Genomic DNA, 16,708 nt, shown 5'->3' with positions numbered 1-16,708 from the left:
TTCATTAATTCCTGTTTCTAATATATTTTTTTGGCAGTTTGTTTATTGAGTTCAATTGGACGTGTGGTCTCATTGGACACATTTTGTGTATTATTGGACGCATGGTCTAATAAACACATAATTTTTAATAGATGCTTGGTCTGAAGAGGCGCATGACCTGAGAAATAATTTTGACAGGCTCATGGCCCTGAAAGATTTTGTGAAGAGCGTATAGCTCTAAATGACACATGGTCAATGTGGACGCTTGGTCCTTGCAGACAGGGGAAGCCTTCTGACTGTTCTGTCCACAAGTTCCAGAGTTTGGTGCACCGGACTGAACATACTGGGATATGAAGATTTTATAGGGTTAAAAATGAGAGCTCTCAAAACTTTTTATTTTTATTTCTTTTTACAGACATTTTGATTGCCTATCTGTTTATGTTGTAATGTTTACACATTTATAAACTTTAAATTTTAGATGATGAAGACAGCGAATATGGTACCATGTTCGCTGTCTTCATCATCTAAAATTTACTGAAGAATTTTCATCATTACAGCCATGAAACGACGCTGATGAGTTAGGGTCTAATCGAGATGCACCACCGAAATGTGATCAGGCAACTGAATATTAATTCAGCTACGTCGGGAATTGTGCAGGGTCAGAAATGGCCGATTTAGGAGACTCCTGTACTACAATATGTCAACTGTCAAATATAGTACTGCAATGTGTCAACTGTTAATGTCAAAATGCCCGCTCTTTTAATATGCTATTAAAAGTTACTAATTTAAGCCTGAAGATACATTTTGCCCTCGCAAACTAAATTGTGAGTTGGTTAAGTGCTGCTATAATTAACACTGAGTAAATACCTATGTGTTTTCGAATGTTGTTGGTGTTTTCTAATTATTTAAACTTCAGTTGATAGTTATTTTGATTTTCAATAAATAAGATTAGTGTACAATTACTATAACACTATATTATACTACTTAATTGGTCTTTGAAACTTTGTTGTAATATTAAAATTTGGAGCCTTAATTACACTATATATCAAATTTATATATGCAGCTAGTACGTGTGTATCGACCTTCTGTGTTCCCACGTTTAAGTACCACCAACGCTTATATATTTTTATTTACCCTTGCCGGTGTGGGCGTGGGCGGGTCGATGTCGGGGAAGACACTAACCACTATACGTTTAACATCAACAGCGATATAATATTTTTTTGTTAATTTATTTCTCCTAAATGTATTTAGTGTAATATGTTTTTTTTTTATATAAACTTTTTATTTTAGTTCACTTAATGTTAGGAAAGTTATAAGCAATATAATAAAATAGTGATTTTACACACGAGCACAAGTGTATGTGACTAACCGCGAATGGTTGTGGGTTCGGTGGCTCTGGTGTCCATGCAAAGCTCGGCTTTAAATGCCTCCAGAATTCGGCGGAAAATAGGGAACGGAGTGTTTTAACGCTAGGTCCCTTCAAACGACCCTGCCGGGTGCGGGATACAACGTGAAGGTGATTTTTAAGTTGCAAGTACTGTCGTGGCAAAAATTAAAGAATAATTATTATAGCAATATTTTATTTCAAAAAAGTGGTTACATAAATGGACTAATATAAACTTTCAAATAATTAAACTTACGCCGCTAACATACAAAAACATTTTTCTCAGATCTATCAAAATGACTTACAATTTCCTTATTTTTGTTAGAGTTGGCGGTACATTCAGTATAGAACACAAGTAAGTAACAATAAATTATTATAATTAAAAGGACGCAATTAAAACAATAGTTATCTTCCAATAAATCCATATTGAGTAAAAGTGCATCCATACATTATATCGTAAATTCTATATTCTTCTTTTTTTATATCGTAAATTCTACCTATTTTTGATAAGATCGCTTAACAATCACTAAAGTTTTATCAACATTATTTTAAATACATCTTACATACATACATAATCTTAAGTAATTTCATGTAAATATCGAAATATAGGTTCTTTTAATATATTTAATGAATATCTTTTAAAATGATGTATGTATCTTTTAAGTGCTTCCATTATTGTAACAAAAATGTACTTTTTAATGAACCAAAGATTTAATCAGTAAGTTAATTTAAAATTATATACAACATTCTGGTAGAATGAAAAAAATGTATTTATTTCCTTCCAGTACATTTCAGAAAATTTACTCTTATCCTAGAAGATAACCGTAATAATTATTAATTATCATTCACACTATCAAAAAGGAATGTTTAACATCAATATATTAAGCTATAATTTTCAATACATTAAGCTACGATACGACTTAGAAAGTGGGCACAATAATATTTGGTTTATAATATAATAGCTTTACCATGTCAAATATATGGTCAACCGTTTACCAAAGTTTGTTATGGTAAAACTTAATGTTGAAGAACCCGCGGTCGGTGAGCTGGGAGTCGCGCCGGGTGGTGGTGGAACCCGCTGGGGATGGTTGACGAGGAAGGGGCTCTACTATCGGCTCCACCGGCAAGGTGGAAGGCCTCTCGGGATTGGATTCAGGTTTCTCAGGATGATGTTTCTCAGGATGATGTTTCTCAGGATGAGGTTGCTCAGGATGAGGTTTCTCAGTATCTGGTTTAGGATGAATAAATCGGCTTCCCGAGTCTGATGTCCTTCAAAAAATAACGTTATATATGAAAGTAATAAGAAAATGTAAATGTAATGAAATCTCTATATATAATAAAAAATCACTAAAAATATTTTGTCTGTACATTTAGTATTTATGACTGAAATGGATAGAGGGGGGATTTTAAAAGAATAATAGAAACCAAAAATATATTTTTTTAATTTTTTGTCTGTATATCTGTCTGTACGTATGGTGTCTGTTGTATATGCAATCATTACAGTTATTTTACAAATAATATTATAAATTCTTACCCAAATCAATAATTTAACATTTAAAGACATTTCAACACATTTGAATAATCATGAACTTCAAGCGGGCGAAGCCGCGGGGGGCGGCTAGTTAACTATAAATAAGGAGGATGGGCGCAGGGGCATAAAGAGTGACTAAGCTTGACAGATTGTGGGTTCGACTTCCATTCGAGGAAATGAAATATTTTATATTTTGCCTTCTTCGTACGGGATACAGCGTGAAGCTGAAAGAAATCTATTACAAGGGCCGAAACAGGTTTCATACTTATTATATTATTGTTTTCTCAACTTTTTCATGATCTAGTCGGTTTTAATAAATGCCCCGTACCGAAGAAAAAAGGCATTCACTATAATCTTGTTAATAACCTTATACCCTTTGTTAAATTAGTAAATAAATAAATAAAATTAATACATATGCTTAAATAAAATACTGTTGAACTAGTGTCGGTTGTGGGTTCAATTTCAGAAGTATGTAAATTTGTGTGTGTAGATGATGATGATGACTACTTGTCCGTTATTGATCATTGCTGTGGTGGCGTTACGAGAACGGTAACTCCAAGAACTTTACTAATTATGGTGAAAGAGAATAATGCCGTCTGTTTCTGAAGGCTGATGATGTATGCCGATGACGAAGACCGAGTGCATGGCCTGCGGGAGCCCGGACTCGAGCACTATCCTTATAGGCTCCTTATGGCTCAGAAGCCAGCCGTTAAATAGGAAAAGTTAAGTACCTGAACTTTATGCACGAGTCTGGAGGCATCGATCATGAAGTCTTTGGCTGGATAAGCGCTGCCTAGGCCAAATGGTGGGAGGTCACTGGTGTGGTCTGGGTCAAGGGGCTGATATACAAGAGCATCACCCGACTGGTTCTTTTATACGGCAGCGAATGTTGGCCAGCACTATCTCGGCACACTCAAAAGCTTCACGTCTCGAAAATGAAGATGCTAAATTGGAACGCGGTGTGATCGCATACGCAACATAGTCTTGGGGTCCGTGATTTAGCCTGAGATCGTTTGTTATAGACGTTACGCGCCGGATTAAGAACTATGCTGGATGTAAGGGCCTTGTTATATCAGTTTCTGGAGTGAGACTTCCCGGACGCCCAGGGAAACGCTGGTTGGATGTCATGATGCAGGACATGAGAGCCAATGGTCTAACCACCGAGGAAGCTAAAGAGCGTGCAAAGTGGAGTAGGAAGGCAAACCCTGGATTAATGTAAACACATAGCAACGAAGACCAATAACGTAATACATACTACTACAAAAATACTATTAAAAGTTAAACAATTTTGAACTTTATCTAGTTTATCGCCAATAACTACGATTCGGTTTCGGAATGAGGCGTGTGCGGCGGTGTCCCTGCGGATAGGTTTATGTGTGCGTGCGTCGTTCTTGACAAATGGCGTTTTATTATACAACTATAATTTTATTATTTATTTATATTAGGCTTTTATAGAGTAGTTGAAACTGTGTCTTCATTTAAAGTGGTGCTGACAAAAATCCTATTACCGAAAATGTTTTTTATTAATCATTATTGTTTATATATATTTTTTAATTATTGTTAACAATATTGTTTATTTTATTTCAATCAGTAGCTATATTAAAAATAAACAAATGACAATTTAACTAACCCACAGGTTAAAGTCATATTTTAAACTTACCAATTATTTTATAAAAAGAAAAATATAACAAAATCAATATTAATGCTACGAAACAAAACGCATGCAAGAAAGAAGACAAAACGCATGCAAATAAACAAGAAATGTATATATTTTATATTAAATCAGCTTGTACAACAATGAAGTTTGTGCAAACTTAAATAACACACAGTGTATCCAACACTTAAAAAAAAGAAAACAAATTGATGACAAAATGAATCGAATTATTAAATAACTAACATTATATATTTAAATATTTTAAAAAAAATATATCACAGTGCGTCCATTACAATAGATCTCGTGTCTTTTTACAGTTACTTATAATTTGAAAGGTTATACATATCTCTTATAATTATTAAATATATCCGTTAATTTCAACGTGGAAGCTGCAATTTGTATTATTACTTAAATAATATAATTTGAGACGACAAATCAAATATAGTTTCAATTATTTATAAATATATTAATATTATCTACCCATCCATAACACATAATTTGAATACTAACTAAATATATATTTTATTATTTATTACTAAATTTATTACTAAATATATAGTTATAACTAAATATTGTTTAAATCGTTTTTTTTTAAACTGACCTGCGTCTAAAGCCTTTGTTAATTTATATATAAAACAAAAATTGAGATCAAAAATCAAATATCGTCAAAGAGAAAACAACTCACTAAACATATATGAATGTTCCCTCTGTATCCCGCACACTACCCCGCTGCTAGGCTGAGGGAACATTCACTGGTGTATTCTGGAGGCATTCTGCGCTTTGCCACACCAGAGTGAACAAATGAGAATATTCCTTTAAATAAATATTTCATTTCCTCGAGTCACACAACTGCGCCTGCGCCCCGACTTGCCTCAATATAATAATTTAAATACCGCTAAGACCGTCGTGACAGGCCGGCACCTGCATGTTCATCAATACATCCGTCGTTGTTAAATAATAATTTAAATTAAAAATATCTTAGAAGGCTTCGCAAGTCTGTTTATCATACAACGATTTAAATCCTTTCAGAATATCCTCAACCACATAAATAAATATTTATAACAGAATACAAGACAAACACGTCCAAATAAAAAAAAACGTATAATTATACATTACTCTAGTATTGTAATCCGATTCTTAAATTCTATCAAGATGGATTCTATGAAGCTGAAATAATTGAAAAGTAAATCAATAAACAAAAAGGAATAATTTTAATAAAATAAAATGTTTTACAAATGTGTATGGTTACGTTTTTTATATTTTTTTTTTTACTAAATGATAAAAAATTGTTAAACACCATATAAATTAATAATTAAAGAAAATAAATATTAAACGAAACAAAGATAATTATTTAAAATCATAAAAAAATTGCATGTGACGTCTGCATTTACCAATTAAAAATGGAAGCATGCTCTCATAGTAGATATAATTAACATATTTTTTTTATATATTTACAATAAGAACTTACCCTTCATTGTTGTGACAGTGACCATGGATGACCTGAAAAATTATATTAGCATAAAGTTAAATATGAAATTTACAATTTTTTAAATAATTCTTGACAAATAATTCTAAATAATTCTTGTAAAATAGCGCTTGACTGTTAACACGATGGATACGGGTTCGTTTCCACTGGTTACAAAATATTCCAAAGTTGGCATAAATACGTGGAGTAGTAACTATAAAATATTAATAATTCTATATAACATGAACGCCGCCTGGCGCGGATTATAAAAGACACTTCAATTACAATAACAAGTACTATAATAAACATCACTATCATTATTCGTTCGTCGGAAAATTTAAAATGACACTAGTCTAGTGAATTATCTATATATATAAAAGGACTTGTCCTCACTGACTGAGGTAAGACGCACAAAAATATTGTATTAAAAATATTTCATTGAACACATGTTTCATGGGTTATTAGAAATCACCCTTAAATACGCAAGCGAAGCTGCGCGCGTCCGCTAGTTATCTATATATATAAAAGGACTTGTCCTCACTGACTGAGGTAAGACGCACGCACAGCCGTAACCGCTGTGCGTAGAAACGTGGAATTTGGACAGATGTTTACTTTCGTAATCTGGACATCCACTAAGGGATTTTGAAATATTTTAACCCTAAAGGGGTGAGATAGGGGTTGAAAGTTTGTATAAAAAAAAATTTAAATCGGCACCGATTTTTATAAAATTTGTTATTTAGATTTTTAAAAGTATTTAATTGAACACGTGTTTCATCGTTTTCTAGAATTCTCCCCCTAAGGGCGCAAATAAGGGGTTGAAAGTTTGTATGGAAAAATCTTTAAATCGCCACCGATTTTTATAAAATTTGAAATTTAGACTCTTAAAAATATTTCATTGAACACATGTTTCGTGGTTTATTATAATTCACCCCTAAATACGCAAGCGAAGCTGCGCGCGTCCGCTAGTTTATTAATATTTTCATTTCCTCGCTCTGGTAGGAAGGCAAAGCGCGATGTTGAGTTCCTTCAATCAACACGCAATGCCATGAAAAGTGGACATCACTAAGTTATCTTAACTGCTGTATGCGGGATACAGCGTGAAGCTGAAAGAAAAAAATCGTGAGATGCTTACACTAGCGATAGTTGAGGTCGGATTGGTCGCGGCGAACCGCCTGGGCACAGGGCTTCTGCTCGGGCTGCGGACAGGGCTTCTGATCGGGCTGCGGACAGGGCTTCTGCTCGGCCTGCTCATATGTGGAATATTAAACATATTAGTACAAATGTGTTATTACCCTAACCCGTCACTACTCGCGTGGGGATATCTAGACTTGACTTGGCACACGCCTCATTCCGATATGGAGTCGTAGGTGTTGGCGATACAGTTCCAAGTGTTTACGTTCAATAACGTACAGACCAGGTGCACTCGAGTACACGGATGTCCAGGCCGCAAGCAACTGATTGTAGTTATAATTAATTAATCCGTTCAGTAAATTTTTGATTGATTCAGGTGGTATAGTTGCATAAAATTTACCCTTATAAGATTTGAATGACTTCCAGTGATTATTCCAAGACAAGTCCAAACGAGTATTCGCAAGTGGCACATACATTCTTTTGCTACGTTAGCATAGGAATTTTGGACGGATGGAAAACGAGAGGAAGCGTCCATGTAGGATATATAATCCTGAGACAACAATTTTGATAGATTCTTGCCTTGCATTCTCAGGACAAGCCTTGTCAATTCCAAAATGCTTTGTTTGCAATATGCAAACATGTTGAGGACTCTTTAGTAACAATACATGAATCACCATTGTGAGCTTTAATATGGCTAAAACGACAACAGTTCATGCATAGTATGGTCGGGAATTTGTAGGGTTCTAAGTATACGACAGTACTGTAGCTAAACACTCTCTAAGGTAACATTTGTCCACGGAAAGTTATTACCACGGTTTATATTGGAATCCAAGTAACAACCCCCTCACTAACAACTTTACGATTCAGGCGTTTCGCTTTCATGACAGCGCCACAGCCTGAAGAAAGCACGAGAGACTTCACAAGTTCCTCCATTGAAAAGTCTCCCTTAGCCGGACTCATTTTGGTAATATTAGATGTTGGAATAATAGCTTTGTACTTGGCCAGAGTCAGGAAAAGATTATTAAAAAAGAAAAAAAAAGAAGTTACAATGCTTAATTTTTGAACGCCAGACACGGGAAGGGACAGACAAAACTTAAACTAAAATTAGGACTTAGGAAAATCTAAATTAGAACTTTCATTACGTCAATTGGACTTGATTGTAATATTTTATAATAAAATCGGTACGCTGCTCTATGGAACTGTAAACGCGATGGTCGTAAGTACGATCGTATTTGAGGGAATGAATTATTCATCATCATTTAATTTTTTTCGACTACTAATAATCTATATATATAAAAGGACTTGTCCTCACTGACTGAGGTAAGACGCACGCACAGCCGTAACTGCTGATGGTAGAAACATGGAATTTGGACAGATGTTTACTTTCGTAATCTGAACATCCACTAAGAAGGGATTTTGAAAAATTTTAACCCAAAAGGGGTGAAATAGGGGTTGAAAGTTTGTATGGAAAAAAATTTTAATCGCCACCAATTTTATAAAATTTGAAATTTAGATTTTTAAAAGTATTTAATTGAACACGTATTTCATCGTTTTCTAAAATTCTCCCCCTAAGGGTGCAAATAAGGTGTTGAAAGTTTGTATAGATTTTTTTTTAATCGGCACCAATTTTTATAAAGTTTGAAATTCTGACTCTTAAAAGTATTTAATTGAACACATGTTTCATGATTTTCTAGAATTCTCCCCCTAAGGGTGCAAATAAGGGGTTGAATGTTTGTATGAAAAAATCTTTAAATCGCCACCGATTTTTATAAAATTTGAAATATAGACTCTTAAAAATATTTCATTGAATACATATTTCGTGGCTTATTAGAATTCACCCCTAAATAAGCAAGCGAAGCTGCGCGCGTCCGCTAGTCTCTATATATAATAAAACAGTAAAAATATTTTGTCTGTACATTTAATATTTTTGACTGAAATGCATAAAAGGACACTTAAAAAGAATAATAGAAAGAAAAAATATTTTTTCTTAATTTCTTGTCTGCCTGTCTGTATGATCACGCTAAACTTCGAAAGTACTGAACCGATTTACTTCAAACTTTCACCAATTGCTTTGTCTTAAATCTAAAGATTATTTCATCAAAATCGGTTCATTAAAAAAAGTTATGGGCATTTAAATGAACTCAAGGCATGAGTTTGCCTGCAAATATAAAGCAATCCATATCTATACTTATACTTATAATAAATTTGTATTTGTTTGTGATAAATCTGTATTTTTAACGGACTTTTAAAACAAGGAGGAAGTTCTCAATTAAATATTTTCGATACGATATTCGATTCATTTAATTATTTTGAATTCGTTTTCGATATTGGATTATTCGATCCGAAATGGGTTTATTTTGTAATATAGATTTTAGAAATTTTCATTTTAGAAAGAATATTATAATTCCTCATCCATATCAATAATATGACATTTAAGGATGTTTCTGAACGAGTAAATTAAATTAGTCATTGACATCAACACATACGACTGTCATCAATTCTGTTTATTAAATGAATAATCATGTAGCAAGCGGGCGAAACCGCAGGCAAGCCATTAGTATAAAATATAAAATGATTATTTGTAAAAAAAACCATAGATATTTTGTATATTATTTTTTGATTGAAGTCAAATTACATTTTGAAATATATTTCTAATTGAAAATAAATCAAATCAGCTTCACGATGCATCAGGCACACAGCAGGGTAGGCTGAGGGAACCTAGTGTTAATACACTCCGTTCCCACTTTCTGCCGAATTCTGGAGGCATTGTGTTTTGGGTGACAGAACTCAACGCCGCGCTTTGCCACCAGACACCAGAAAAATATTTATTTAAATATTTGTCTTGACACCAGAAAAATATTTCACTTCCTCGAGTGGGGATCGAAACCACAACCGTTGCGTTACAGTCACACCCTTGTGCTACTACGCCACGGCGGCCCCATATTTTTATTATTTTTAATTTTCTAATTCATAAATGTATTTGTGTTTTTATATAGGTACCTAATAGTTCTAATATTGTAAATTAAAAAGGAAACATGTCTACTTAAGTAGGAAACAAACGTTAGGAGTACTTTTATCTGTCTATTTTTATAGTATCATGACGTCAAGAAACCTTGCAAGGGCCACACATAGTATCGCAATACGTCTGTTGTCACTTTCGAAAACAGGTACGCTTAAATGGTAGTTACATTAAGTAATATTTATAAATAAATTAGTAGGCTCTAACTACAAAAAATAATTTAAAAAATACATAATAAATATTTGTAAGATGGATTCATGGACAACCGGATTCACTAACTTATTATTGGCCAAAAGATTTCATATAAAACAATTTTTCCTAAACCACTCTAATTATATAAGATATTATATAAAAAAATGATCTATAACTCACGTAATGCCAGGAACTGCGAATGAGAAGAACTGCGGTGGAATGGCGAAGTTATTATTTTGCCGCACGAGGTGGTCGATGCCATAGTTCTTGCACAGGAACCGTTCCATTTTGCAAGATGGTCCGTCGATCGCCAGTTCTTGAGGGGTTGCATTTAAATCCTAAAATGGTAAAATATATATTGCTTTACGCTATATCATATATATAGCAGAGTAGGAAGAGGGAACGTAGGGTTAAGACACTCCGTTCCCCACCTTCCGAATAAATCTCGAGACATAGTAAAGTGTTTTGCTAATTAATTGTTTATAATGTAATGACTCAGTTACCTACATATATAGACATACAGAAATTTTTCTTTTGAAATATGCCTATTTACAGTTTTTTGTACTTTTATTGTACGCGCAAAACCTCAGTTTCTAGTCTTATCTAACATATATCTCAATATATGGTAAGAACAAGGACATGACGTAATAACACTTTAACCGTATTTATCCGTAGTATTATGGACTTGATACGGTAAAATGTATTTTTTCACATTTTATGATGATGAGGCCCCAATAAGGTAAACCAGTAGACAGATTATAAGTGAAAAAAAAAACTTTAAAAAAAAATCAATTTTAAGGTTTCACTCGCGTAGTATAGTGGGCAGAAGTAATCTAATTTTAAGACACTTCGTTATCGCGTTATCTTTTTCAGTTCTGCCTTGCCTCGCGGAGAAATGAATATAATTAATTTGAACGGGTATCGAATCCATGGTCATCGCGATTACAGTCAGGACACAATGACAAAGTGAATTTACACAGATATTACTTAATATTTTACTATAGCGAAAACAATGTTTTATGATATGTTGGTTTCGTAAGCTTCACGCTGTATCCCGCACAATAAAGAGTAGGTAGAGGGAATCTGGGAACTTATTGCAGAGACACTCCGTTCCCATTAAAACACTTCCATTCCGCACTTATTTTGATATGTATGTATGTAATTTAATCAACATCGTAGGATGAATTACCTACTATTTTCTATGAACATGTACCTAGTTGTATATAGAAATGACGCAGTAATCGAGATCTAAACATATCTAACCATATTAATCTGTGAGAATACTTATCTTATATATAATAAAACAGTCAAAATATTTTGTCTGTACATTTAGTATTAAATAATAATACTAGAGATCCGGCTTTGTATTTGACTATATTTTCATTTTTATTTTAATTGTAGGATAGGTCTGATTTTCTAAAGCGTACTTTCAATATTTTGCTCCTATTTCGTGAAAGTCTTCAGATATCGTCTCGGAAGTTTTTAATTTTTCCCGCTTCACGCTGCATCCCGCACACGACAATGGCAGAGGAAACCTAGTGACAATACCCCTCTCCCACCTACATAACTGACCCCATTTTTCGCACAATTCTAGAGGCATTGCGTGTTGAGTGGCGAAACTCAACGGCGTGCTTTGCCTCGGGACCAGAGCGAAGAAATGAAAAATAAATTTAAATAAATATTTGATTTCCTTGAGTGGAGATCAAACCTACCGATTGGACTGCAAAAAATATCTAAATTTCGAATTAGATGTTACAAATAAAGATTAAAATTGAAGGATATTTTTTTACATCATTACAAATAAAAAAAAAACCTTTTATTAATTTAAAACTTACCTGTAACATATGATCAAACAGCACCTTCCCGTATCCGCGCCGCTGGCTGTCCTGGAGAACAAAGAAATCCAGAACACATAGGGGCTCCACTTCCTGCGCCTCGCCCTTCCCGTCGAACAGGAACAGATGCTTGTGGCCGACTTTCAGAAGCCCAATAGCTTCTCCGTTGCCTCTGATTGGAAAGTAATGAAAAATATGAAACTAAAATCAATATTCTTAGTACACAGTTTCAAATTCTCCGAGCATACCCTTACCGAAAGTAGTATATTCTATAAGTATATAGTATAGCCCCGACGAAAAGTCGTACAGAATTATATTACAGTGTGTATAGTATAACGAGGTACAAGCATTTTATTTGGCAATTAGCGCAATGAGAAATTGACGCTTGCGTTTGTTTGACATAGTTTATACGAATTCAATAGAATTATTTGTTATAGGTACATAATGTAAACGTGTTTAACTTTACATATATTTTTTGCTAGCATTTCCAACATACTTTTCAATACAGAAAAATATTAACGTGAATTATTTATTAACAGTAGTCGTTAGTCGTCCAGTGGTTTCCGGGATTAGGTGAAACAAGATAAAAAGTATATATATATGTATTTTCCTAAGGTCTTTCAAGAATTAACTAAATCCAAGTATTTCAAATCGTAGACAGACATTTTTATACAAAGCATGCTTTTAAACTCTATATACCTCCCGCGTAAAACAGAATATCCAATACAATGTTATAGCATAGCGTCACGCTCGAATGTGGTCACATCTGACAGAGCACCTACCGAGCGGACCGTGGAGTTACTGCAGCAACTACGAGGGAAGCTTCTGTAGTAGTTCTGCCTGTTACATTCTTATATTTAGGACGATAGTAATGATAAGATACATTTTGAACTTCTACAGACATTGTGTGAAAATTTCGTAAAATAATAACATGTAGGTGAATTCGCATTGACATTTAGAACAAGTAAAAGCCAAGCATTTAAATTTTATAAAAATAATAAAAACAATAAGAAAATAGTCGCATTAAGCCTTAAAGTTCCATTCACATTAATTCACATTAATTTGGCCCAAAGTAAGTGCCGAAATTTCGTAACGTAACTAACTACAGAAGGGTCATGCAATCTTTGGAATTGACTAGCCGCATTGCGGATATCGATAAGGGCTACGACTTTCCGTAGGTTTTACAAGAACAAATAGAACGATTGCCTGTATATTATAATACAATATACATATTTAATGGCTTTCTTAAAGAGATGAGGCAATCTAGTGACTCGATATTCCGTTCTCCACTTTGGCCGAACCCCAAAGTCATACTCAGAATAACGGAGAAACGAAAATAATTCTAAATATACCCGTAAACATTGCCATCATCATCATCAGCTTGGCAGCAACAGCTTTCATAATATATTAAAAAGTGTATAAATTTTATTAAAAAGTTAGCACTAGACAAAGTACTTCAAAATATTTTTTGCCTAATGTTAGATTTCATGATTAGAGCATAACCATACTATTTGCTATTTGTTGCATACTTTGGGCCAAACCATAGATAACTAATACATTTTTTTTCAGCTATTAATTCTATTCCACATATTGCGGGGTAGGCAGGGGGAACTTTGCCTACCCCGCAATATAAAAAAAATAAATAAAAACCAAACTAGAACTCTTGTCCCCGGACGACAAAATAATAAATGATTTATTTATATAAGTGGGAATTGAACCCACAATCTTTTGGTTACAGTTTCATGCTGTGCCACAGCGCCATGACAGCCTCAATCTTAATAATATTAGCTAACAATATGTTTTATGAATATTTACAGTACAGAATACAGCAAAAGTATAGTAACAAGAACATATTAGAAATATATGTAATGTTCTTAAAGCGTAGTGTGTGCCATATTTAAATTTACTTATAATTTGCAAAGTAATCTATTTGCTACTTAAACATGTATAAAATAGAATTCAAACTGTGCAATATAAGATTATTATAAGAACTTAAAAAATGCTATTCATTTAATATCAAAAAGAAATGTCAACCAATAACATAGCTAAAATTAGTAAAAAACAAAAATGCAGTGTAAAATGAAATTTAACTTACTTATTCGCATCGGCATCTTTTAGAATGTACACATAATGTGAGGAATTACGGAGTTTCTCCGCGGTAGTTATGGTATTATTCAGCTTTTGTGATCTTGCAGACTTCTCTCCCAGAGAGTCAATTAGCTTGCATAGGGTTTTTAATTTAATCCTATGAAACGAAAGGTTGCATCTTATAGAAACATTTAAAAATATGAATATTTTATAAAAATAAATTATGATAATATCAACTGTAGTGCAGCAGCTTGGTAATTAATAATAAAATAAATGTGATGGTTGTGGGTAAAATTTTCACTTAAGGGAATATTTTTTTTCAATTGATAAAGTGAGGTCTTTAGTTACATGACAAAGCCCGAAATGGAGGCTTTCGCACTAATGAGGATCAAGTCTAGCTCAAGTGGAAATATATAAACATTTAGCAGCAAATAGACAAAGGCAACTGGAAATACCAGACTCAAAACATAGATATTTAGGTGAGATTAAATTAAAAAGACTAGATTATCCAAGAGTTTGTAATGCAATGATATAGATTTTTTTAGAATGTGCCCTAAGAGTCAAAATGGGGAAAAAAGTGACTAATATAAGGTTATAGACACTTATTGATTCAAAAAGAATAATGTTTGCTTAAATACTAATATATAACTACTTAAATTTATCTTAAATAAACAATTTCCAGTGTTCGAATGTAACAAATTGTTCGGTATTATTTTAATAAATAAATAAATATTAATTAAGCAAGGAGTATACATATAATTTGATATTTTTCTTAAATTCTTTTACTGTTGCACATGTCTTTATACTATTTGGCAACTTATTAAATAACTACCCTCATACATAATATTTTTAATTCTGTATCAGGTAGCCAGGTAGTTCTTGGCTTTCTTGTTTGAATTTTGTTTTTATATTTATAATATCAAAAGTATGTCTATAATATCAAAAGTCTATTCAAGTATAACTTATCGCTTTACTGTAATAAATACCGAAAACTTTGACCAGGCTGGTCACATGTTCAGTTTTTCTAAATTATAACATTTCACTTAAATAAAGTTTCTTCCATTGTATTTTTTTAACTATGATTTTTTAAATATTTAATAAATTTATTTAAACATGTAAATTTTCTTACCTCAAACCCCTATCATCTCCATTAAAACCGCATGGTATTAATTTGTTATCCAATTTAGTTATTTTATCACTCAGAACCTCATTAACTGTCAGCATCTGATCCATTGTTGTAATTTTCAAAAATGTACTTGGAATTGAAATAATTTAAACTTTTCCCAAAAACATGAAGAATGGTATAAAATAAATAACGAATTTAACACTTTTGTTCTTTCTTACAAACCACAGATTAAATAATTTATGACAGAACAGTGTATCTACGACAATAGACAATCCCACACTCTAGTGTTATGTTGAATTCTATGGTTCTCTTAATTTGTTTTAAATATAAACTGGTGTGCCAAATTATCCTTAGCAGTATATAGTAGCAATTAAACCTAGTAATAAAATTACAGAATCATATATGTACAAATTACGCTAGATAAAACCAAGTGCGTGTCCATTTCGAAGATGTCAATATTATTTGTCTATATTAATTTACTTAAAAATAAAAAACGGCTCTTTCCCACTCCGGCCCCATAGAACTTCTTAAGACATGAGTAAAAGATGAAGTCATTTGTGTATTTATTACTCTTAGAAATTATATTTTGAAATGACCTTGTCATTCCATAGAAACATTTTCACCATACCGACCATAGCACATTACATGAATTAGATAACATCTACTCATTACTGTCGAGCACGCTCTTTCATGGAAATGGAAAACTGTTAACTGACAACCTGTCTACCGTTCAACTTTCCGCCAAGAAGCTATGCTTTATTAAATAATTTACTATTATTGTTATTAATAATTATTATACAATATTTTATTATTTATTGAATGGATAACTGAAATATTTGCTCGATCACTTATTTTAAAAACAATAAAATACTTTTAGGATCGAGATAATTACTTAACTCTCGGGTGTCTGAATGTGAAGCATGTCGGTGTAAAGGGACTGTACATGTTTCGTTTTTCTTTTTCTTTCTGGTGAAGTGATTTTACGAATTAATGAATTATTTATTACGATGCCTTATTTTAGAGGAATTAAACAATTATTTATTTTTTTGTTCAGTAACGGCAATTCGTCTTAAACTCGATGTTTTTTAGTTGAACTTCCACGGTTGCTCAATATAAATGTATTATATTATAACGTTTCATAGTTGTTCAAGTGATTGCTTTTGCTACTTATCTTATATATCGGCTTCTGTCTGTTAGAATATTTATTTTTGTATGATATTTTCCGTTGCGCTGCCGTCGCCATTCTTATGAGATGTCATGAGCATCGAATTATACCTGATTTTTTATTCGCATATTTTATTTTT

General features: G+C 32.8%; 1 protein-coding gene across 3 annotated transcripts; it reads right to left on the bottom strand.

The window, feature by feature from the left end:
- Positions 1-1,542: 1,542 nt before the first annotated feature.
- Positions 1,543-15,650, bottom strand: LOC146526894 (alpha-tubulin N-acetyltransferase 1-like). 3 transcript variants are annotated; one of them, XM_085205964.1, is made up of 9 exons: positions 15,408-15,650; positions 14,286-14,435; positions 12,191-12,362; positions 10,536-10,693; positions 7,146-7,257; positions 6,017-6,048; positions 5,665-5,715; positions 2,565-2,632; positions 1,543-2,534 (listed from the first exon to the last, which is right to left on the bottom strand). In XM_085205964.1, the coding sequence occupies exons 1-9, from the start codon at positions 15,509-15,511 to the stop codon at positions 2,356-2,358; spliced, it is 1,026 nt and encodes a 341-aa protein (XP_085062090.1). In that variant the 5' UTR covers positions 15,512-15,650; the 3' UTR covers positions 1,543-2,355. The 3 variants fall into 3 exon arrangements, with proteins under 3 accessions (XP_085062090.1, XP_085062089.1, XP_085062091.1); XM_085205963.1 differs by having other exon boundaries at positions 1,543-2,632; XM_085205965.1 differs by lacking the exon at positions 5,665-5,715 and having other exon boundaries at positions 1,543-2,632; positions 15,408-15,649.
- Between the last annotated feature and the right edge of the window lie 1,058 nt (positions 15,651-16,708).

Source organism: Heliconius melpomene, chromosome 21 (assembly GCF_056956725.1).
Source record: "Heliconius melpomene rosina isolate 202511_hmr_F chromosome 21, ASM5695672v1, whole genome shotgun sequence".
NCBI lineage: Eukaryota > Metazoa > Arthropoda > Insecta > Lepidoptera > Nymphalidae > Heliconius > Heliconius melpomene.
Note: the sequence above shows the minus strand (reverse complement) of the source record. Positions and strands in the feature narration are given on the sequence as shown.

Excerpts from the sequence above, each read along its gene's own strand:
- LOC146526894 (XM_085205963.1), bottom strand. The coding sequence starts at position 15,511 with ATGGATCAGATGCTGACAGTTAATGAGGTTCTGAGTGATAAAATAACT. Across the intron at positions 14,436-15,407 it reads GGAGATGATAGGGGTTTGAG|GATTAAATTAAAAACCCTAT; the intron begins GTAAGAAAATTT and ends TTCGTTTCATAG. Across the intron at positions 5,716-6,016 it reads CACTGTCACAACAATGAAGG|CTTCATAGAATCCATCTTGA; the intron begins GTAAGTTCTTAT and ends CAATTATTTCAG.